The sequence below is a fragment of the Bos indicus genome, chromosome 13 (genome assembly GCF_029378745.1).
Source record: "Bos indicus isolate NIAB-ARS_2022 breed Sahiwal x Tharparkar chromosome 13, NIAB-ARS_B.indTharparkar_mat_pri_1.0, whole genome shotgun sequence".
Classification (NCBI taxonomy): Eukaryota; Metazoa; Chordata; class Mammalia; order Artiodactyla; family Bovidae; genus Bos; species Bos indicus.
The window spans coordinates 21,371,235-21,395,189 of NC_091772.1; the positions used below are offsets into that span (position 1 = coordinate 21,371,235).

Below are 23,955 nucleotides of genomic sequence, written 5' to 3' on the forward strand. Positions count from 1 at the left end.
TTAGATCTGTTTTGAACCCAGTGGAGCGCATCGCTGGGGCTCGGAAGTCACCGTCTGCGGGCACTGGGGTGGCGCTGCCTGTGCGGAACAGAGAGTTTGCCAGCCCCAGTTGCAAGTGGCCTCTCGTCTCCGCAGTTGTTGTTCTGTGTCTGGGGTGAGGACTGCGAGTGTTGTGGGAAGTTCTGAAGGGAGACCTGGAGGTCCGGAGAGGACTGCGCTCTGCTCGCACCCGCTTCTTCCTCGTCCCGGCTCCTGGGTGTGCAATCCCAGAGAAATTTACAAAAGCCTCTGCGTCCCTCCGAGACCGGTCCGCAGCATTCAGCCCCGTTGTCCCCATTCCCAACGGGAACCCCGGAGCAGCACAGGGCGCCAGGGAAGGACTGGCGGGGAGCGGGAGATCGCGGCGGCAGCATGGCGAGGTTCCGGAGGGCCGACCTGGCTGCTGCAGGAGTTGTGTTACTTTGCCACTTTTTAATGGACCGGCTTCAGTTCGCTGAAGGAAAGCCTGGAAATCAAGTCAATGGTAAGATGCACTTTCGCTTGTTGCTTTCCTACCCAGTCGAAGACCTCTCTGGTACCCAGTTCTCCACCCACCTCCACTCCATCTATCTGCCCTTGGTAAAGTTACTGCAATTGCATTTCAAGTAAACTTGGGACTCTCAGATGAGCAGAAGGTTGGCTGGATGAGTAGGGTGGTAGGGACTGAGGGTTTTTCTTAAGGATTTACCACTTGCTTCACCTGAGCGGTAAGCAGGGGATGGTACTGTCTTCCCCCGAGGCGTCCTGAGAGGGCTCGGTGTTAGAAGAAACCTTCCCGCGGGTACCTCCCCAGGAGCTGGCATCCTGCTCCGTGTCTTCCCGGGCTCCTCCTCTTCCCCTCCTCCTTGCCTCCTGCCGAGATAAACTAAGGGGGTGCATTGTGGCGGATGTGGTGGCAGCCGGGGATTGCAGCGCTCCCCTCTGCTGGAGAAAATTCCCTGTGGCCGCACCTTCCTCCCGCAGGAGGTCCCAACCTCTGGCTCGCTCTTGCTGTCTGGGGCTGAGCTGGCGCTGGAAGTGGGGCGGGGTGGGTGCGGCGGAACACCGGGGAGGGGAGGAGGTGGTAGAGGTCGGGTGGACGCGCCTCTGGAGACCAACCACCCGCCCCATTGTCCTCCGCCGGCCGGCTTCGCGGACAGGCCTGAACGTGCAGGGGTTCCTGCGAGTGGCCTGGCACTGCCCCCGCGCGGAGCCCGGGAGCCCCGCACAGCCCAGAGGAGGCGCCCCTTGCTCGGGCGGCTGCGCCAGCCAGGTGCGCGTCCAGCCCAGGACCGCGCCCCCGGGGTCGAGCGCTGAGCCTGCGATGCAGCCCCGGGCCGGGGCCCGCCGGCTTCTCCCGGCCAGGTTATGCGGAGCGGAAGGTCCAGCTGCCTTCCGGGACCCTGTCCACCGTGAACCGAATATCTGCTCCCCATTTCGCCCCGCCCCCCCCCCCCCCCCGAAGAAATGCACAGACTTTGAGAGGAGGTGAATGAGGGAAAAACACTTGAGAAATAAACGCTAGCTGGTTAGGATAATCAAGATTTTGTTTTAATTCCGAGGAGGGGAAATAAGTGATTCCTCGGAAAGTATTCTGGCGTCCACAAATGTCAAACTTGCAAGTCTCAGAGGGAGGGCTAGGGAGAGCACCTGGGGATTCCAGGTGAGGTGAATCTAGAAGGAAATCCTTAAATGAAATTTTACCAACCTGAGACAGCCCGAAACACTGTGTCTGCTCCTTCTGAAAATATTACAGAGAAAACGGATTCTGACTGTGCTCCAGTTTATCATCAGAGGGGTGTGTGTTGGGGATGGGAGTGGGCAATAAGATACCACTTTTAAAGCTGTGAATAAAACGCAAATTTCCTGGATGTCGGTTTGTTGTGCATAGAAGAACATAGGTTGTTCCTGACAAGGTGTTATTTATATCAGTACATCATACCTTCTGTTTATTTCTCTGATACATTTCATTGGTAAAAAAAAATAATAAAACTGTTACTCGTCTGGGATGCAGCACATTTATTTTAAAAAGGGCAACAGTAATTTTCATGGGCATATTCATGAAATAAATAAATGCTTAAAGAAAGCAATTTATTATATCCCAAAGGAGATTAGAGAGGTGTGTGTGCCAGAATGCATTCTAAATTGTTTATTTGAAAACTTCTTTGGCACTCAAAGTAAATAACGCATTTACAGTAAAAAAAAAAAAAAAAAAAAGTCAACAAATGTTTATTTTTTCCTGAACCTTTTTCATTAATAATATGTTACTAAGGAAAGAACAATATATATATATATATATGTTTACTAAGTTCTCAAATTGAGGGTAAAATCCACTCCACTCTAAAATTGGTCATATAATTAAAAGCTTTTGCTTTGGGGATTATAAAATACATATATTGCTCAACATAAATCTGCAGGTGTTGTAAACCAATATTTCTGATGGAAAACTACTCTAGAAGCCCATATATTTATAGGCTTAAGTAAAAAGGAATAGTTTAAATTTCTTGGCAGTTTTTTTTTAAAGATATATTACAAAGTGAAGTAGCTTCTTTCCAAGATATCAATCTCCATTACTTTCATGAAATCATCTTGGAATTAAATAGTTAGCATACTGTAAAATATAAAGTATAGGAATGAAATGGAAGAGAAAAAATAGTTTCCTTTGTAAAACAGACTAGCTAGAAGTTCAAAACGTGAAATTTTTAAAAAGTCCAACAGTCTTGGAATTTGGCATGTAGCAATCAGGATTTTTATTACAGACATTTTGACACAGGGGGGAGAAACCTGATTTCATAACAGAAACATTTTTATTATGCATTACTTTAGAAATGCTGCAGTTGACTTTGTTGCCACCAGAGGGCAAAGAAACTGCTAATTTCCTTCCCATTCTTTCCCAAACCTTGGATTACTGATCCTCAATATTTTCTTTTTCCTATATGCAGTATTTGTTGATATTTCAACTTGACATTTAAAAATGAATGGTGACTTAAAATAATGAGAGTTTATTTTATTTCCAATTTTCATTGAAGTTAAATATTCATTTAACATTTATATAGTACTTCCTACATGTAGACTTATACTTTGAATACATTCTTGTGGCATAATAAGTAGTGGAAAACCCCAAATGCTCTCTTCTTCATCACTGTTGGCAATTATTACCACATTATTGTGGAATTCCCAAGAATATATTTGAAAAAAATCTGTCTTATGATTAAAAGTTCGTTATTGTATAGTGAACTTTTTTAAAGATTGAATATGTTGTATTGATTCTTATATCTGAAAAGTATTTGCTCATACCAAATAGTATGCCTCAACCAATATTTAGAGAAAAATAAGCCTAGAATAATGTTTAATTTTATAAGTCTCAAATCATTTCCATATTGTTATACATTCATCTTTATATCCTGAACTGATTGTAAAAGTTTAGTAACAATGTCAAAGGAGATAGATGCATTAATCTTAAAGAATTTAAAAGTTTAAATCAGGAAAAAAGGTCTAAAAGTATGTAGTTATACTTTGGCCTCATTAGTGCTCTTAAATGTGATTTAATGCAACAATAAGTTCATTACCACTATAGAGAGAGCAATGATAATTTAGGGCCCCAAGGAATTTTCACTTTTTTTAAACTTTCTAATATTGTTGTAGAGAGAAGTAGTTTATTTTTAGCAAATCATTTACATTTAGTTGTTTCTCTAGTTGGATGTTTTTCTATTATTTTCTGCTTTCATTAGAGTTTAAAAACTTAGTTTGAAATACCACTAATTTGTGGAGTTTGCTATGAGAGTATTTCTGTTGAGATGTACTGTCACTATATATAGACATATCTGTAGCAAAAGATTATGACAGAGGGTTAATTCAAGTGAATATTCTCTATAAAATGGGCATGTGTCAGATTATTAGAAAATTTAAAAAAATATTTTTTTATCAATGACTCTGAATTGCATATAAATCATTTTTAAAATATGGAATGTGAGAGTCTTCTTTCTTTAGAGAATAGATAGAAGTTGAAGCCTGAGGCTGGGTAAGTTTGGAATGAGACATAACTAATCTCGAATTTTCAGTTCAGAAGTAAGGTTTGAAATTCATGGATGTTTGCAGAGAGATTCAGAATCATTACAATTAGGACCATTTATGCATTTCTTAAGTTTGATCTTTAGAAAGAGGTTCTTATCAAGAAGAATGTGCTTGAGTAAAACTTAGGAGTGGAAAATACTAATTCACTCCCCACAGATTTCTTGTCTGCGAGAATCAGATACTTCCATGCAAAGATGTGGATACTGTGGATTCTTTTCAATAGTTTTGGTCTCAATTTTTGCTTCCTAAAATGTATCTTCCCTTGTAGAAACAGAATGTTCATAGAGATGAGTGAATTGATCAAGCATGATTATGAGATTTAAAATCTTAAGTCAGTTTCCCACTACATGAACCACAGCCTCTGAATGAAGCTAGTCAGAGGAAAGCAGAGCCACATGATGGGGAAACTTGAGTCCTGTTGACAATGTTTGTGCCCCTGGATCCAACCATGCCTGAAGCTATTATATCCCCTGGACTTTTCAGTTATATGAGCCAATAACTACCTTTCTTTATTTAAAAAACAAAAAACAAAACAAAACAAAAAAACAGGCTCTTCAGCATGGCCATTACCAGTAAGATGGAAATGAATATACAACAGGCCTCAGAACAATAGTTTAAAATGAGAGAAGAGAATCCAAAGGTCTGTGATAATGGCCTTAAACCTTCTGTTAATAGAACTTTCAAAAAGTTCCTCACACTATTCTGCTACACTTCTGAGTTCTGACTATATTTTCTCTCGTGTACTTAATCTAATACCTTAAAGTACAGTGTATACTCATAGTATGTATATATATATGTATATATGTATGTATATATGTGTGTGTATACATATTATGTGTATATAGTGGTGGTGCTCTATTTTCAGTGGAGATGAACACTATTAAATAAGTTTAGTTCTTTTGGAAACCCACTCCAGTGTTCTTGCCTGGAGAATCCCAGTTGTGGGGGAGCCTGGTGGGCTGCCGTCTCTGAGGTCGCACAGAGTCGGACACGACTGAAGCGACTTAGCAGCAGCAGCAGTTCTTTTTGAAATTACTTTTGAACTGAATTGTGCTTAGGCCTCATTGCATTAACCTACACTGAAGGTGGCTTTAAAAACAGTCTCCTAAAACTCATTATTGGATTTCCCAAGTGGTGGAGTGGTGAAGAATCCACCTGCCAATGAAGGAGACATAGGAGATGCAAGTTTGATCACTGGTGAGGAAGATTGCTTGGAGTAGGAAATGGCAACTTACTCCAGTATTCTTGCCTGGAAAATTCCATGGACAGAGGAGCTTGGCAGGCTACAGTCCGTGGAGTCACAAAGAGTTGGACACGACTAAGCACAAAACTCGTTATGGTAAATGTTTCTGGGGAAGGCGGTTGGTGGTGTGGTGCAATGCTTTGCTCGTAATTATTCCTCAAGTAAGAGAGAGGGAGGGAGGGAGGGAAAGAAAGATATTGTGTCTTAACAATGATATAGTTCTTGTGAACTGGTTTGTTTGTATCTTTTGGACATTATGAATAGTGACCAGAAATATTACTTTAAAAAAACGAGGTTTTTTGAAAGCTCAGAGCACAGTTTGTGGCTCGAGTCCAACAAGTATATGAACCTTCTGGTGTGCATTTTTTGTACTAGTTTACTTAGGTCTTCAGCTTGTCTTTCCCTACTTTCATTTAGCTGTGTCCAGCTTTTCTCACTTAAAATCTTGTATTAGTTTTAGAGAGGGGAAATAAGTAAATAAAAAGCAATCACCCTAATACATAAGGTTGTATATTACAAAGTTTCTTTTCTGCTTTCTTTTCATCTAATTTCAGTCCTTTGTCTTTATTCTGAGCACATATTTCATGAAGCTTTGATTATCTCTAGTATCCCATTCTGAGAAATCTTTCTTCTTCCCTGAGGTTTACACAGGAGGCCTTCTCTCACTATCCCCCAGACTATAATTCTGTTCAGCTGAGGAAGTTGCTACAGAATGACAGACAGTACTGTAGTGATGCTTCTTCTAGGACAGTTTTTCCCACTATTTCTTGTGTCATGTATTGCCTGGCCAAAAGAATACTATCCAAGGAAAGAGGAGAATAGAAAATATTCTATATTGTATTGTAGCCAGACTTTGAACTCATTGCATGTTTTTTCTTTGTTTCTATTTTTCCCTCTTTAATTAAAAAGGTGATAAGATATGGATTGATGGCACAGATTTGGGTATTTAAATAGAATTAGAGGTCTTGTCAGGAGCCTGTTTGCAATTAGGATAGCCTGTTAAGGATTGTAGATCTGAACACAGGGTCAGAAACTGTATGACCTTCCTTGAAACACAGACTTGCAATCCCTTCCTCCAGAGGCCATCCAAATACATCTGAGCACTAGTAACTCACCTTTCCCCTCCAAATTAAAATCAACTGTCTTCCCTGCTTCAGGCATTACGGTAGACAGTGGCCTGTGATTTTGTCAAGAGAGGGTCAAGAAGGCAGGGATGCAAAATGACTTCCATTTTACTTTTCTGGAATCTTATGACTTAGTTCCTCTCTTTCCCCCACCTATTATTTTTCACTCATTAATTGGAAATTTTCCCTTGAATACGTATTGTTCAAGGTCTGATCCTCTAGGTAAGGTGCTTAGCTGACTGTGGCTATAGGACTATAGAGAACCTGATGGGAATTTGCCCTGTGGATAAACTGCATAAGAATCAGAATGTTTAAAAGTCAAGTTTGTACATACTCCTTGGAGTGTTCAGTGATAGGAGAAGTCTACATAAAGCCAATAAATTCTCTCTAAGCTTGCTGCTTGGTAAGTATACCCTGGTTTATTTAGATCAGGCTAATGTGTTCTTTGGTCCAGTTGGAATATGCAGTATGCAGTGATGATTTTTAGATAGTAGTAATATCCTCCTGTGTTTATATGTATCTGTTTGTAGCAGTAGCTCCCAACTTTTTCTCTCTGAAATCATAATTTGGACATTGTATTAAATATTTATTTCCCTAAACCCTGAAAGGGAAGTAAGCTAGGTGGAATTTATTATTTTACAATGTGAAATTCATAAATAGTAATGATGTTCAAGATGTAAAATAGTCCTGTAGGTGCATTTAAGGTACAGCTCTTTCTGAGTCTATGTACATATAGTACATACGTATTTGCATAATTCTCTCCAAGATACAGCTTAGACAGCAGCTACTACTGACCCAATGAACCTGATTATTCAGTTGGTGTATTTTTGTTTGGTTAAAAGAGCCTATTAACCTTACTGCAGATGTAGCAGTATCTGACTTCTTTTGCTTGCACCCTCCCCTTTTCCATCTGTTATCCATTTCCTTCAATACATTCAAAAGGGTCTATGAAGAAATTATATCAATGTAATCTACATTGCAAAATAGTCCTGAAAAAGTGTACAGGAATTAATTTTTGCTATACTAACTCATATTTTCAATGCTTATGGGTTCTTGATATTTAAAGGAATCCTGTACTGAACTTTTGATTAAAAAAAAAAACTCAATTATTTTGTTAGACCATAGTTTTATGTTTAAAATTAGCTATAGGGCACTAATATGCATACTTCTTTCAAATATATCATCTGATGTTAGCTGTCTTATTTATTGACTTTAATTGAAGTATGATTGATTGATATTAGCTAGTTTAATTGTGACCTTTTAGTATTTATATACTTCCTGGGAACATACACCTATAATTACTTTTTCCTTTTAAGGGTACGGGTAACTGTAAGGGTAACTTAGCCCTTTTAGTAGACAGTCAACTTGTTTTTAATTTTATATCACTGATTTCTAATTCCTTGGAGAAGGCAATGGCAACCCACTCCAGTACTCTTGCCTGGAAAATCCCATGGACAGAGGAGCCTGGTAGGCTGCAGTCCATGGGGTTGCGAAGAGTCGGACACGACTGAGCGACTTCACTTTCACTTTTTACTTTCATGCATTGGAGAAGGAAATGGAAACCCACTCCAGTGTTCCTGCCTGGAGACTCCCAGGGACAGTGGAGCCTGGTGGGCTGCCATCTGTGGGGTCGCACAGAGTTGGACACGACTGAAGCGACTTAGTAGTAGTAGTAATTTCTAATTTACATATTTCAAATCTATTTTCATTTCAATTATTTACCATTTTCTGTATTCCAAGAAACAAGAATTGAACTAAAAGGCATATTGCTATGTATTTGCATCTTTGGTTCTTGTTTGTTTGCAGTAGGAATAGAGTCATTGAGTTTATTGTCATGCAACAAAAGTTTAAAGAGTATTTTAACACCTATTTGAAAACTCTGAATGCCCTATAAAAGTAAAGTTGACTTGTAAGGTTAAAAAAAAAAGCCATTTCACATTTTAGTTTGAAAATGTTCTTGCTACATTATAAAGGTATTGCTCAATGTTTTATTTTCATATGTTGATATAACATCATCAGTTCAGTTTAGTTGCTCAGTCGTGTCCGACTCTTCACAACCCCATGAATCTCAGCACACCAGGCCTCCCTGTCCATCGCCAAGTCTCAGAGTTCACTCAGACTCATGTCCATTGAGTCAGTGATGCCATCCAGCCATAGGGTATTGTATATCTTGCATAGTATTTTTACCTGTTTGGATTTATAATTTGAATTTTGACATTTTATGTAGTGTTCTAAATGCTTATTTATTTTATTCAACTTAAATGGACTTTATGAAAGCTTTAGATTAATGTGAAGTATACGTAATATTATTTCCTGTATCAAAACACTGTAGTGACATTTGTAAATATGGCAAGAACTGTACAATTTTTATAGGTTATGAAACAATTTTGATTGAGGCTGAATTTTGTATATATGTATCACATGTAATTGTGTTGGTCCTAACTTTCCCAGTTGATTTATCCCCCAACCGATTTATATAGTCTTCCAGTTATTTTTCTATAAGGGGTGTATCCAATCTTCCATCAATAAAAAATCAGTACTTTTCTTAAAATGGAACGAGGGCATGGCATATTTTATTTCCGTTTTACTGAGATGCAATTGATACATAACACAGTGTAGGTTTAAGGTGCGTGTGCCTACTGAGTCATGTCCCACTCTGTGCGACTCCATGGACTCTTGCCCACCAGGCTCCTCTCTCCGTGGGATTTCCCAGGCACGAATACCAGAGTGAATTGCCATTTCCTTCTCCAGTGGATCTTCCTGACCCAGGGATAGAACCCAGGTTTAAGGTAGAGAGCAAATGATTTGATGTCCATACATCATGAAATGATTACCACAATAAGTTGAATGAACATATAGGTACAAAGTAAAAGACAAAGGAAAAATTTTTTTGCCTTGTTAGGAGAATTCAAGGTTTACTCTCTTAAGAACTTTGATATGTAATGTATAGTAATGTTAATTACATTTATCACGTTGTGTATTACATTCCCAGTAATTATAACTGGAAGTTTGTACCTTTTAACTGCCTTTGTCACTATACAAAGATGTTATGTTATCAAGTTCAGTTCAGTTCAGTTGCTCAGTTGTGTCCGACTCTTTGCAACCCCATGAACTGCAGCACGCCAGGCCTCCCTGTCCATCACCAACTCCTGGAGTTTACTCAAACTCATGTCCATTGAGTCGGTGATGCCACCCAACCATCTCATCCTCTGTCATCTCCTTCTCCTCCTGCTCTCAATCTTTTCCAGCATCAGTCTTTTCCAATGAGTCAGGACTTCACATCAGGTGGCCAAAATATTGGAGATTCAACTTCAATATCAGTCCTTCCAATGAACACTCAGGACTGATCTCCTTTAGAATGGCCTGGTTGGATCTCCTTGCAGTCCAAGGGACTCTCAAGAGTCTTCTCCAACGCCACAGTTCAAAAGCATCAAATCTTCAGTGCTCAGCTTTCTTTATAGTCCAACTCTCACATCCGTACATGACTACTGGAAAAACCATAGCTTTGACAGACCTTTGTTGGCAAAGTAATGTTTCTGCTTTTTAACATGCTGTCTAGGTTGGTCATAACTTTCCTTCCAAGGAGTACACATCTTTTAATTTCATGGCTGCAGTCACCATCTGCAGTGATTTTGGAGCCCCCAAAAATAAAGTCAGCTGCTGTTTCTGCTGTTTCCCCGTCTATTTGCCATGAAGTGATGGGACCGGATGCCATGATCTTCGTTTTCTGAATGTTGAGCTTTAAGCCAACTTTTTCACTATCCTCTTTTACTTTCATCAAGAGGCCCTTTAGTTCTTCACTTTCTGCCAGAAGGGTGGTGTCAGCTGCATATCTGAGGTTATTGATATATTTCTCCTGGCAATCTTGATTCCAGCTTGTGCCTCATCCAGCCCAGCATTTCTCATGAGGTACTCTGCATATAAGTTAAATAAGCAGGGTGACAATATACAGCCTTGACTTACTCCTTTCGCAATTTGGAACCAGTCTGTTGTTCCATATCCAGTTCTAACTGTTGCTTCCTGACCTGCATACAGATTTCTCAAGAGGCAGGTCAGGTGGTCTAGTATTCCTATCTCTTTCAGAATTTTCTGCAGTTTATTGTGATCCACACAGTCAAAGGCTTTGGCACAGTCATTGACTGCATTCCCCAAACTGTACATTTCATCCCTGTTACTCATTTTATTAACTGCAAGTTTGTACCTCTTAATTTCCCTGGCCTGTCAGTGCTGTTTGAACACTGGTACTGTGTATAGCCTTGCATACATCTCTTCATGTTCATATGTAGGACTTCTATTTAGAGGTAGAATTCATGGGTTATTGGGGTTGTGGATGTTCTACCATAAAAGGTAAAACCTGGGACAAACCCTGATGGACCTTCCAAAGGTCTGTTCCAAAGATAATGCTTCAAAGATAAAGGTGCATGGTACCCTGATGATTATCTCTGTTTAGATACCACACTCTTAATTACTTTAGCTTTTAATAAGTCTTTTAACAACTCTATTGAAGTTTTGATGGAAATCACTTTATATCTTAGGGTCATTTGGTAAAGATTTCAATTTCAAAACAACTTGGAAACGATGTAATTTATTTTCTACAACAGCTAAACCCACAACAGGTACCACTGTACATGACAAATTGTTAATAGTGACTATTTGGCAAGTGACCTTTTTTTAGTTGAAACAATGTCCTTAGATTGAATGTTAGTGCTGTTTTCCTGGTCACATCACGATACTAAACATGCATCTAGCTGTTTCTTGGGAAATAGCAGGGGGAAACCATAGGTTGATTAAAATGAACAATTCAACTAAAGAAAAGAATGTTAATTCCTAACTTTTTAGGAACTATCACAAATGAGAGGTGGCTGCCAGGCAAATAATACCAGGAAATGACATTTTTACAGTGTCATTTTAGTAACCTATCTCGATTAGCATAGCAGTTCCAAGCAAGACGTGAAATTTGCTGCTTTGTAAGCATCAGTTCTGATGAGAATGGTAAAATCCTCTAGATTTAGGATTCTCCTTAATGTTTGCTCTTTAACTAATATCAATTCCATGGCAGATTTACATTGAAAGAGAGTACACTTTATAAATTGCTTCCATTTAAAGATAGTAAATTTATGATTTTATTTAGACTGTAAGACAATAAATTAAAGGTTTATAATTTGCTTCATTTGAAAATCCTAATTGCACCTCCTTCTTAGCCCAGTTTATGTCTGGCCATTGCTCTGAACCCTGCCTGCTGATCTGGATGTTTTTTAATAGGGAGTAAATGGACAGGCTGGGCAGGCTGTTTTATTTCTTTGTTATTTAGCCTTCATTATCTTTTTAACATCTGTTGTTCATTTCAGATATTTTTAAAAACAAGCGTGATTCAACATCATTTGCGGATGATAGTCTCATTGTCTACACATTGCAAAACAGCTTTAGACAGGAAGCCAGATTTGTGCAATCTTAGTTTTGGTCAAGCTGTTTTTAGAAGAGCGGTTTGTAAAATAGGCACAACCAATGAGACACTGATTTTTTACAAACCAAGCACTGATGTTTGACTTGAGACTGCCTTTCCGTATCCCCAGTTCCCTTATCCTAGCTCTGGCAGGCACCATCCTTTCTAGCCTTGTTCATTTCAGTAGTGTCCCACTTTCACTCCAACATCATCCTGCTGGAGTCCTTTCTTCATTCCACAGCTGGAAAGATCTTTCTGAAATGCAAATCTGTGTTACCCTTCTGCTGAAAATGCCTTCAAGTCTTCCTCAGGCTCTCACCCTAGAGGTCAGAGGCCTCGATTACCTGATTCTGGTTTACTTCTTCAGGTTCAAGGTCATCACTTCCTTCCTCCTGCTCTCCCAGGTTTCCCACACTTTCTCCCCATGAAGCTACATATGCCATTCCCTCTCTTTGAAGCATCCTTTCCTTCTCTTCCTGTCTATTTGTCTTTCAGGTCCCAGCTTCATCTGGATTTTCAGCATCATTGACTCATTCCTCAGTGTTTCTCTGTCAGCTCCAAGACTGAGATGAGTCCCTCACCAAAGTGTATTCCGCACACGCTCATGGTGTCACTCATCATCAGTGGTGTAACAGGCTGTGCTTGCACTTGACTGTGAGCTGCCCAAGGTGAGAGGCTGTCTGGGACTGATCACCATTGCCTCAAGAGCTCCCAGTACAGGAAGCCCCACTGAACATTTGTAGAATGGAGGGGTCTTGTTATGTCTTCTACTTTGTATGATAGTACTATTAATGGGTGCTTAGTAGCTCAGTCGTGCCTAACTCTTTGTGACCCCATCAACCACAGCACTCCAGGCTCCTCTGTCCATGGGGATTCTCCAGGCAAGAATATGGGAGTGGGTTGCCATGCCCTCCTCCAGGGGATCTTCCTAACCCAGGGATCGAACTCAGGTCTCCCACATTGCAGGCGGATTCTTTACTGTCTGAGCCAATTCATTTGTTTAGATTTACCACTCAGACAAAGGGTTTTGTTTGTAGCTTATTTCTACATATTTCTTTGGGCAGAATTTCTCACTCATATGGAGAAGGCAATGACACCCCACTCCAGTACTCTTGGCTGGAAAATCCCATGGACGGAGGAGCCTGGTGGGCTGCAGTCCATGGGGTCGCTAAGAGTAGGACACGACTGAGCGACGTCACTTTCACTTTTCACTTTCCTGTATTGGATAAGGAAATGGCAACCCACTCCAGTGTTCTTGCCTGGAGAATCCCAGGGACGGGGAGCCTGGTGGGCTGCCGTCTATGGGGTCACATAGAGTCGGACACGACTGAAACGACTTAGCAGTAGCAGCAGCAGTCTCACTCATAATTTATTTCACATGACACCTTGGATTTAAATACCCATGATTATAATCTGTAGACAAACCAGAGACTGACATCAGAGTAAAGGAATTTGTCATATGTTTGTGAAGAACTGAGAATTCATTCACAAATGATGCTTTAAGAATGATCAAGTCACTCCGTAAGCTAAGAAGAATAGAGAAAGCGATACTTGAGTGATTTGTAATCCAACAATTTGAATTGTCTGGTAAGATGTTAAAATTGGTTCATTTGTTTCTCGTGAGAGAATGCCATGGTTAAAAAGCATAGATGGATAAACAGTGAATGAAATAGAAATTAGAGATTGAACCATGAAATCTGCATGAAGAGCTTTCCAGGTATTTCAAAGCTAAAGATGCAAACTGGAAAATGTGCTCTAAGATGATATACTTACAAGAGTTCCAGATACAAATCAATGGGCAACTTATTAGACATTTTTTTCAACAAGATCCTAAAAGATTTCTTAATGTTTCATACATCTTAGCTTTTGCTAGGCCATCAATCTGTATCCAGAATGGGAGTTACCTCACTGATGTGAGTTAAAGTCTTTCCAAGGTTTTCAGTGTGATTCACTTGCTGAAGTTTTGGTCAGCATCCTTCATGTATTTAACAACTTGTATTTGTTATTCTACAAGCACATTTTTTCACCATATCTTTCTATTTATTGCTTTTCTAGAAACATCCTCCAAAGGCCTTCCGATATGTCATACTAATTTTATGGAGTGAACATCTGATATGTGTCTCTTACCCCCTTCTTCTTGTAACAGTACCTTCTCATTATTTGGGGATGTTCAGTCTTTTAGAAACAGCGTGTCACCACCATTTAGGAAGGTCATCTTGCTGACTCTGTGTTGTTCACTTGGGTCTTTGTCATTATATTGTGCTTCCCCAGATAGTTTAGCATATGTCCCAAAGGTGGATACTCATAATAACCTTTCATCTTGGACTTTAGGCCTATTAGTTTATGCTTAAATGTTACATGCATATTCTGGAAGAGAGAGTCTTTTTTATAGAAGTTATTCTGGGGGTTGCTGCATTGGGAAAATATACATCTAAAGCCATCTATAGACAGACTTCCTGATGGGCTTCCTTGGTGGCTCAGATGGTAAAAAGCCCACCTGCAATGCAGGAGATAAAGGTTTGATGGCTGGGTCAGGAAGATCCTCTGGAGAAGGGAAAGGCTACCCACTCCGGTATTCTTGTCTAGAGAATTTCGTGGACTGAGGAGACTGGTGGGCTATGGTAAAGAGTTGGACACGACTGATCCCTCTGACTTTTAGACTTCCTGATAGCATAAGTCAGGAAATTTCAGTTTTCACTTGAGATGTATTACTTGCCTCTGAGTCTTAGTAAATACATCAAAGTTTTCAGTTATAGTGTTATTTGAGTAATTACTTGATTGAGGACTGTTTCTCCCACTAGACTGTAAACTCCATGAGAGTAGGAATCACATTTGTTTTCTGTTTTTTTTTTTTTTTTTTTTTTTAGCACCTTTCATAGTGTTTGGAATATAGAAAGTACTCGATAAATATTTGTTAAATGGAAGTTTCGAATAAGTTCATTTGGGAAATATTCTCTCAGTGACTGGTAAAATAATTCAGTGCTCAGACATCAGGTGAGATTTATCAGATGAGTCCAAAGTTGCAACTGCAATAGATTTTTCCCTGTTGGTTTTCTTAAGTAATTCTTTGTCCCTTTCTCATTCTACAAATTAAATTCTCTTAACTGAGTCTTATTTTTCTAATCTCTCTTCACATTTAATTTGGTGTTTTCCTTTTACTTTCCCTGCAATTCCTATCATTTTATTTTTCTTATGGGTCTAGATATATATTCCAGAGAATAGAAAGAAGAATATCTTAACTCTTCAATGGATGATACATCATAGCTTTTCTTAGGCCATTAATCTGTACCCAGGATTAAGAGGCAAACAAACATCAAGCAGAAAATAGTTGATGCATAGCCAGTGCTTATTAATTTTATTGCTTAATTCTTTTTTATTGGAATTTTCCAGACCATTAAAAAAAAATCTAAAAAAAAAAAAACAAAAATAGTAAGATTACATGCTAACATAGCACCAAACACATAGTAACTTCTCAATTTAAACTTGGTTGACTTACATATTAAATAAAGACCCACAAAAGCCTGTTTCACTTCTAATTTTAAAATGCATTGACTCATTCCTCTATCTATTCACTCATTCAATAAGTAATCAAATAAAAAAAAAGGAAGAAATGGAGGAATAAATCAATGCCTTTTTAAAAAGTGAAATAGGCTCTTGTAGATTAATTGGAAACCTAGCCATTCTATCTCACATACGTAAGTAACTTATATGTAAGTTGAGGTCTGCCATATGCTACACGTTTATGTGTGATGAGTGCTTAAAATATATGACATTTTCATGGTACGATTGAAATCCATTTAAAAGTTCTGTTCACCCAATTTTCATATATTAGTTCAGCTGTTCCTCCAATGGGATAATTTTAGTTGTGTCAGGCGAGTGTATTCCCCTCGGTTCTGTCTCGTCACAACAAAGATTTGGAGTGACGGACGTTAAAGCCCTTGGCGTGTCACAGCTCTCGGGTCTAGGACAGACTGTGTTATAGCTCTCAGACAAATCAGTGTTACAGCTCCGTGTTATAGCTCATTTTATTTAGATAATAGCAGGAAAATCCATCCTCGAGGTGTGAGGGCATGTCGACTCAAAGACGTGAAGAGAAGAGCACCCCAGTGTGGGGGGGAGAGAGAGAGAGACCCCTAGCCCTTTGGCTCCTCTTTTTATATGTTTTTTCTCCCCCTGGGCCTGCCCTATGTAAATTGGGCTAGCCAGGAGTGCTGTTTGTTCTACCTGAGGTCCTCACTCTGGTCCTCGGACCTTCCTTTGTTCTTATTTTCACGGGCTTTTCTCTTCCTTGTCTTTTAGCCACCGCCATTCTGGACTCCTGTTTCCTATTCTAACTACCCAACAGTTGAAAGATGTGTTTGTTCAATCAATTTAATTTCATATTTTATTATCTTGGAAAAATATAAACTAGTTTCTATTCTTAAGGAATGTGACCCACAGGGAAACACAAGCACAGACATAGCATGAATCTCATAGAAGAACCATGTCCAGGGGTTGGCAGGGGTTGGGAGAAGGCCTTTTGGGAAGACAGCATTTGATTGCTGTATGGTTGTTAAAGGAAGCTTCTGATGCCAGACAGCCTTGGCTCACAATTTACCAGTTGAGTGACCATGAGCAAAAATGTTAACTCCTGGAGCCTCCATTTCTTCATCTGTAATGTGGGAACAAAATTACTTATCTGCACTGAACATTTCTGTTCTCTGCAGGTTTGGTGAGATTGCCATAGAAATATTAATATAAGGAAGTGTGGAAGCAGTAAGTGAAGGGAAAAACTAAACAAGAGGGAAAAAAGTAGGGCAGAAGTAGGGAAGGAGTGCTCCACAGAATGGTGAGCCAACTGAAAAGGCTTTCAGTGATAATTTAAGATATTAACTACCATGGTATCCATTTCAGACTGTCCAAGATTAAACCATCATCTTTGGGGTAGTAATAATCACAGGCAGGGGTACTGTTGCAAGTGCAGGAAGAATTAAGGCCAGTGAGTGCTTTTGATGGCCACGTGAGCATCAGATGGCATGCAGAGGCCCCGCCAACAGGCTCCGACTTGCATGGCAAGTCCCAGAATCAAAACACTGCTCGTTTTCAGAATCCTCGACCTCACTCAGCCATAGCCTAGGGCAAGCTTTGGATCTGAAGAACATTATTCCAATAAAATGTACATTAAAAGAACACTCAAATAATTTATTTTTAACAGACTCATGTTGTGTAAAATGAGATGAAGCTCCCAGAAACAGTTTTCTTTTTTTTGGCTTGTGCTGAAGACACAAAATAAAATTCTGCTGCGTCATCTACTTTGAAGGAAGAAAAGAATTCTTTGACCTTATTATTAATAACATACTTGCTTCTGGGGTAAATAAACTGCTGTATAAGATTACACAACTCCCTTCGGTGATCAGGTAACTTTGTTGGATTTATTATGATGTTCTGTGTATAAAGAGATCCAAAATGCTACGTGTGTCTTAGTGAATTTATCAGAAAAGTTAAGCAGTATATGTGTAAGAGCCTGACAGCTATCCTGAGGTTTCATCAGTGAATGGAAGATGAGAAATGTCAAAATAAGAAATGAGTAAAAAAACCTTTAAACATCCAGAGTTCTCTGAGCAGTTCCTATTTAGCATTTTTCCTGCAGAACTACAGAAGGCCTCCGGTGCTTTAGTTAGACCAGCCCTACGTACATGGGCGGAAGAGGTGAATACACTCACGGTGCTATTTGAGAGTCATGGAAAAACTTCCAACTTCTGTCCCCTGCACTACTGTGTCTGTGGCTGCTAACTTCAGAGAGTGGTGTTTTGGGTTGAGGTAATGTGTTGTGGAAAATGTCAGTATTAAAAGGAGAAGCAAAAAATAAAAAAATAAAAGGAGAAGCAATAGCCACCCACAGCCTTTCTGTTTGAAACCTTGCAAAACAGGTATTTACCATACAGGTTCAAGCAGACTGGGCAGGCAGGCCCCCGGTTAGACCAAGAACAGGAAGAAGTCACTAAGAGCATGTGTGGGCATGTGCATGCCGATGTGAAGTTTGTGTGTGCAGGTGTGTGTGTGTGTGTGAAGGTGTATGGAACAGGAATGCCAGGAACAGGCAGAGGAACAGGAATGCCAGAGTTGGGGGGCTGATAGAGAATTGCTGCAGAGAGCTGGGTGGGCTTGGAGGACCAAACCCGTATACGATGTCTCCGTGTGTGTCCCTGTAGGGTATAGTGCCTAGGCTCCCATTTTAATATACAACGACTATTACATTGTTTGCTCATATAATCAAAAGTAATAACTTCTCAGTATATCCAAATTATCCAATTGGATTAGCCCATTAACTGGAAGAAATTGGCTTAATTATATGATGATCAGTATGAACAGGAATTGTTCCATCCCTCTCATAGAGCCACATAAATGTGTCTTACATTATAAATTACATTGAAATTAATAGACCATTAAGTTGGTGTTGATGAAGTTTATTTCTCAGAATTATTTATTCATTCAACAAACATTTGTTAGCTGTAGTCTAGGTGCCAAATATTGTGTTATAAAGAGAGAAAACATACAGTCCCTGCCAGGTAGAGGTTACAGGGCAGTATTAGAAATAGGAAGGTAAAGAGATAATTCTAAGAAAATGGGTAAGAGGAAGAGAAGGGACCTCATGATTTTCTGATCATGCACTGTGGATTAGAAAAAAAAAGGACCACAGGACTTAGGTTAAAGGGTCAAGGGAGACTTCCTTGAGGAGATATTTCAGTCTTGATTTGAAGCATGCATAAGATTTAGGAGTGTGGAGAAGATGGAAATATGTTCCCAACACAGAGAATGGCCTGGAGCCAGGAAACAGCAGGCTCTTTGCTGCTGCTGCTGCTGCTAAGTCGCTTCAGTTGTGTCCGACTCTGTGTGACCCCATAGACGGCAACCCACCAGGCTTCCCTGTCCCTGGGATTCTCCAGGCAAGAACACTGGAGTGGGTTGCCATTTCCCTCTCCAATGCATGAAAACGAAATGAAAGGGAAGTCGCTCAGTCATGTCCAACTCTCAGTGACCCCATGGACTGCAGCCTACCAGGCTCCTCCGTCCATGGGATTTTCCAGGCAAGAGTACTGGAGTGGGGTGCCATTCCAGGCTCTTTGGCAACTGCCATTACCTGTGGGGAGAAACAGTTGAAAGACCAAGAAAGGTCTCCTCTGTCATAGAAAGGTGTTGAATTCTTGCCTGCGGGTGACAGCTGGCCATTAACAGATTTTTGTCAGCTGAGAGAGAAACTCAGGTGGGCCTCTCAGAAAAGTAGTATTGGTATGGAAGGGGCAGACCTGGAGACAGACCAGATTTAGAAATGATTGGATTGATAAGGATGAAAGGTGATGAAGACTTCCAATAACAGGAGAACGTCTAAACCAGTTCCCAGATTCTCCAGGTGCTTTAGGGAAGGGACAAATGCGTTCAGCTTTAGACATGTGGAGTATTGAGATGGTTAAGGGACATTCCTGGGGAGATAGATGCCAGCTCTACCAGGTGGTGGTCTTGGATGAGATTGAGATGTTGAATCAACATGTTTAAGTGATAGTGAAAACCAGTGAAGAAGCATGACAAGATGGAGAAGAGCAGAGGGTCAAGGTCAGAGTCCTAGAGAAGTGGTTTGGGAAGGATGTATGGAGGAGGGTGCTCAGGAGGGAGAATGAGGAGGAATTACCTGAAGAGGGAGGCCAATCTGTCTGAGGAAAAGCAGGTCATTAGAACTGGCAAGGAGTGGCATCTGGGAATTCAGTCAGAATTTAGCTTGGGTGGATGAATGAGAGGCCCACTTTTGCCAGATTTCATAAGTGATGAAAGTAAGAGAAGTTAGTGATCTGGAGGAAACTACAGTCTTTAGAGAAAATAAAAGGATGTCTGGGAAAGAACTGAAGGGGAGGAAGTACTTACTGTCAAGAGAAGGTTTTGCCAGGATGGGAAATTTGAACCTGTTTACAGGGCTGACCATGTGACTCAGTGGTAAAGAATCTGCCTGCCAAGGCAGGAGACGCAGGAGGTGTGGGTTTGATCCCTGGGTTGGGAAGATCCCTTAGAGGAGGAAGTGACAACCACTCTAGTATTCTTGCTTGTAAAATCCCACAGACCAAGGAGCCTGGTGGACTACAGCCCATGGGGTCACAAAGAGTTGGACACCACTGAACACTCACACACGTACACATAGGTAGGGGAAGCAGCCAATAGATAGCTGGGCAGATTGAGAATATAAATATAATAAACTGTATAAATATAATATTCTATAAATATAATAAACTATGTTTTGTCTCTGAAAGAATGATCACAGCTCTCCCAAAATGCAGCTTGACTCATGGAATCCTTTATTATGTTACATGTAAGAAAATTGATGGGACATCTAATAAAAATTTAATTAAGGCTGGATTATATCACATTTGTGGACCCTGAAGTCATCAAATCCATGAAACCTTAGAAATAAAGTTTGTTGGAAAGAGAATTTCACCTTAAGAAGTAGCAACAAGAAAAATGAATGTTTCATTTATTTTATCAGTTTAGCCTGGGCTGCGAAATGTTTGTAACATGATAAATAAAGTACATGAGAGAAAAGGGCATTTAAAATATAACTTGTTTAGTTTTTGTGCATTTTTTTTAAACCAGCATCACACCCTGAAGGAAATGGGAGTAATGACTTCATTGTTCTTTTATCAATAGGGACCAGTATTAAAATAATAAACTATGAAAAAGGAGTTGTTTCACCTGCTGCAGTTTGTTTTTTATGGCTCTTTATGGATGAATATTTATAGTGATTATAATAGTGCCCAGCACATAGTACATACTCAGGAAATAATTGTGAACTATGAGTTTTCTAACCTTTATTTGTATATAAGCAATCAAGGAAATAAGACCAAAATACTTTTTCATAAAAACTTTGGATCTCTCTCCTAGGAAACAGTAAACTCTTATAAAAGAAGTGTTTATTTTCTTCCAATATTGCCTTCAAGGTGAGTTGGAGTTTTATCAACAGTTGTTTTATAAAATTGTTAGAAACCTTTAAAAGGACTGATTGTTATCATCTGTAACATGCTACCCAGCAAGACATTCCTGACCAGCTTGAAGTTAAGAAAAAAATAATCAGCCTTAATTAAAGGCTGATTAAAAACAGGAACACAAGTTAAGAGCAATAAAACCCTCTTAGCTGTAGATCGCGTGCTCAGTCATTCAGTCATGTCCGACTCTTCTCGACCCCATGGACTGTAGCCCACCAGGCTCTTCTGTCCATGGAATTACCCAGGCAAGAATACTGGAGTGGGTTGTCATTTCCTCCCTCTTCCCAACCCAGGGATGGAACTGTATCTCCTGCTTGGCAGGTGGATTCTTTACCACCACAGCACCTGGGAAAGATCGTAAATTTGTTTCTCTTTGTAATTGGAACATTGGTCCATGCCTGAGAGAGAGAGAGAGAAAGAGAAAGAGAGACAGAGAGAGAGTGTGTGTGTTTGGGGTTGGGAATGGGGTTGGGGGAGGGGGTTGGGAAGTGATGAGTGACGAAGAAAGTAAAAGATGAAAAATGACATGGCTTTCTGATAATCTAATGATATTTCTGGATATATACATAAAGTTACTTAGTTTGTGCTTTCTTAAATTATATCTATCCTATTTTAACTTTGAAATGCATTGCAATGACCAAAACGATAAAATGCAGAATAAATTTTGTTTCATAAGACATGCAGAAATGCTAATGTGATTACAAATATGCATCTATCCACAGTGATCCTTCAGCTTGTAACTGAACTCGTTAGGTCATTTATCATTGTCTATGTTGGTGGCTTTGTCATATGCTTTCCTGTAAATCAGAAACACAGGCCTCTCCTTTTAATTTTTTGTGTTTTTTACATTTCTTGTTCACTTAATCTGACAATATATTAGTGAGAGATAAACTAGCATAAAGCCATTTAGTTTTTCTAGCACTTGTATTTGAAGAAAAATAGTTATAATTCAGTGAATTTATGTCACTTTTAGTAAAACTTACGGGCTCTAAATATACACTAACGTGTCTAGAATAGATGATATAATGCTTTGTTAATGTATAAAATAATGAAAACACAAATTTTTCATATTTTACATATTTTTGTTAACCGTGTAGTGTTTTCTAACATGTAATAATAAATACAGCATTGGAAATTTGTAATCAAGTTTATTTAGTCGTTCCCTTCTCCAGGGGATCTCCCTAACCCAGGGATGAAACCCAGGTCTCCCACATTGCAGGTGGATTCTTTACCAAGTGAGCTATCAGGGAAGCCCTAGTAATACAGCATTGGAAACTTGTAATCAAGTATATTTAAGTCACAATAAAAAAGACAAATCGGCTTGTTAGACTCCTTAACCTAATGAAGGTCTTGAAACAATTCTGAGACCTGTAAGTTCAGATGCCTTAAGTCAATTACTATAGAACAAAAAACTGAAATATTAGGATGAAAAGCAACTCAACTCATGGCTTCCATCTTCTCACATTCCCTTGCCTTTTTTTTCTGAGTTCCTGCTTGTATTGGGTACACCTGTTAATCTACTGATCAGTTTTACATTTCACAGTTCACTTGGTCCCTGTGTAAATCTTGTTTCTCCGACAACTGCTCTCTATCTTGCAAGGAGGAATATGGGCATTGAGTTCCATCAGTACTTGTGAACTGATTTACTTTTAACCCTGGAGGTTAAGGGACTGTATGTTTTTCCATTTTCAACAGTAGCGCTTTGGGGGGAAAGAGTGCACTGCAGAGCTGACTATTGGTTTGCCTGCTGCTAGTTCCTTCTCCTGTCCTGCCTGTGGGCACTCCCATAGTGGGCAGACAGGTCTCCACCACCACGTGCTGGGCTGGGTCACAAGGGGAAGCCATGAGTGGTGCTGATTGGTAGTCAAGACAAGGGAGTCAGATCTTCATTCGAACTCAGCCCCACCAGTCTTTCATAAAGGATCTTCTTACTTATATAGCATCATAAAATTACTGACTATAATTACTTTGAGAGGATAGAAAGAGCTATCCTATTCTCATAACTATTCTATATCTAATATATATTTAATATCTATGGTCAAAGAGAATTTGGCGAGGAGCGCATATAATTTCTTTATTTTTTTGGTGAAGCATTGAGCATTACTGATTAGATATATACCATCCATGTCATTGCTATTATCAAAGAACTGATTATGACAGGGAAACAGATGTCAGAAAGCAATTACACTAATAACAACATGATTACTGCCACCAATTTAACTCTAGAAACCTGCCTGGAATCCTTATGAAGCAAATCACTTTCCTCAGCCTGTATAGAGTAGGCACTGATCTCTTTCCCTCTCTCCTTACAATTTCAAAGAAAATGTGCATTAAAACGTTTTTGATTCGATGTATCAAATAACAGCATCAGCTACCCAACCCTTCTCTAAAATATCAGATCTTTTTCAAAGTAATTTAATTATTTTTCCAAAGCATACTTTTACAGATGGAGGGTTTTGTTTGTTTGTTTTAAAAAATTTGTTTGCATTTATTTAACCATCATAGTTTGAATTGTGTGCATTATGACAGAATATGTCATGCTCATTCTTTATTTTCCAGGTTACATAAGTTTCTTCCTTGTTTCTCAGTGTTCTCTCTTTTTTTTTTTTTTAACCTTGACTCACCAAGTCACCGTGTTTTAATATTTTGTGCTTTTTCTTCTTCCAAGTTTAGTATAGATATTTTACAAAATACAAAGCAGTGCACAGAGGAAATATCTTGCCCACCACTCAATGGTCCAAAATGACCAATATTAGAATTTGATGTGTTTTTTTTCTTTTTTAAAAAATTCTTATGTATGTATCATCTTTATTCCATCCATTCTGGGTCTAGTGCCGTACAGTGCTCAGTCACATCTGATTCTTTACGACCCCATTAACTGTAGCTCGCCAGGCCCCTCTGTCTATGGGATTCTCCAGGCAAGGATACTGGAGTGGGTTGCCATTCCCTTCTCTGGGGGATCTTCCAGGCCCAGAGATGGAACCAGGATCGAACCTGAGTCTCTTGTGTCTCCTGTATTGGCAGGTGGATTCTTTACCCCTAGCCCCT

The 23,955-nt window shown here is 39.6% G+C and overlaps 1 protein-coding gene and 1 long non-coding RNA gene across 3 annotated transcripts in view; both read left to right on the forward strand.

Moving 5' to 3' along the window:
• Positions 1-309: 309 nt before the first annotated feature.
• Positions 310-23,955, forward strand: part of PLXDC2 (plexin domain containing 2) — a 425,380-nt gene continuing 401,734 nt past the window's right edge. For both annotated transcript variants that reach the window (XM_019973017.2, XM_019973018.2), the window contains exon 1: positions 310-523. In XM_019973017.2, coding sequence (XP_019828576.1) covers positions 412-523 — 112 coding nt within the window. In that variant the 5' untranslated portion in view covers positions 310-411. The remainder of the gene's footprint in view (positions 524-23,955) is intronic.
• The window catches only part of LOC139186450 (uncharacterized), a 36,188-nt gene continuing 17,768 nt past the window's right edge, over positions 5,536-23,955 (forward strand). The window contains exon 1 of the long non-coding RNA XR_011570006.1: positions 5,536-23,931. This is a non-coding gene — a long non-coding RNA (uncharacterized lncRNA). The remainder of the gene's footprint in view (positions 23,932-23,955) is intronic.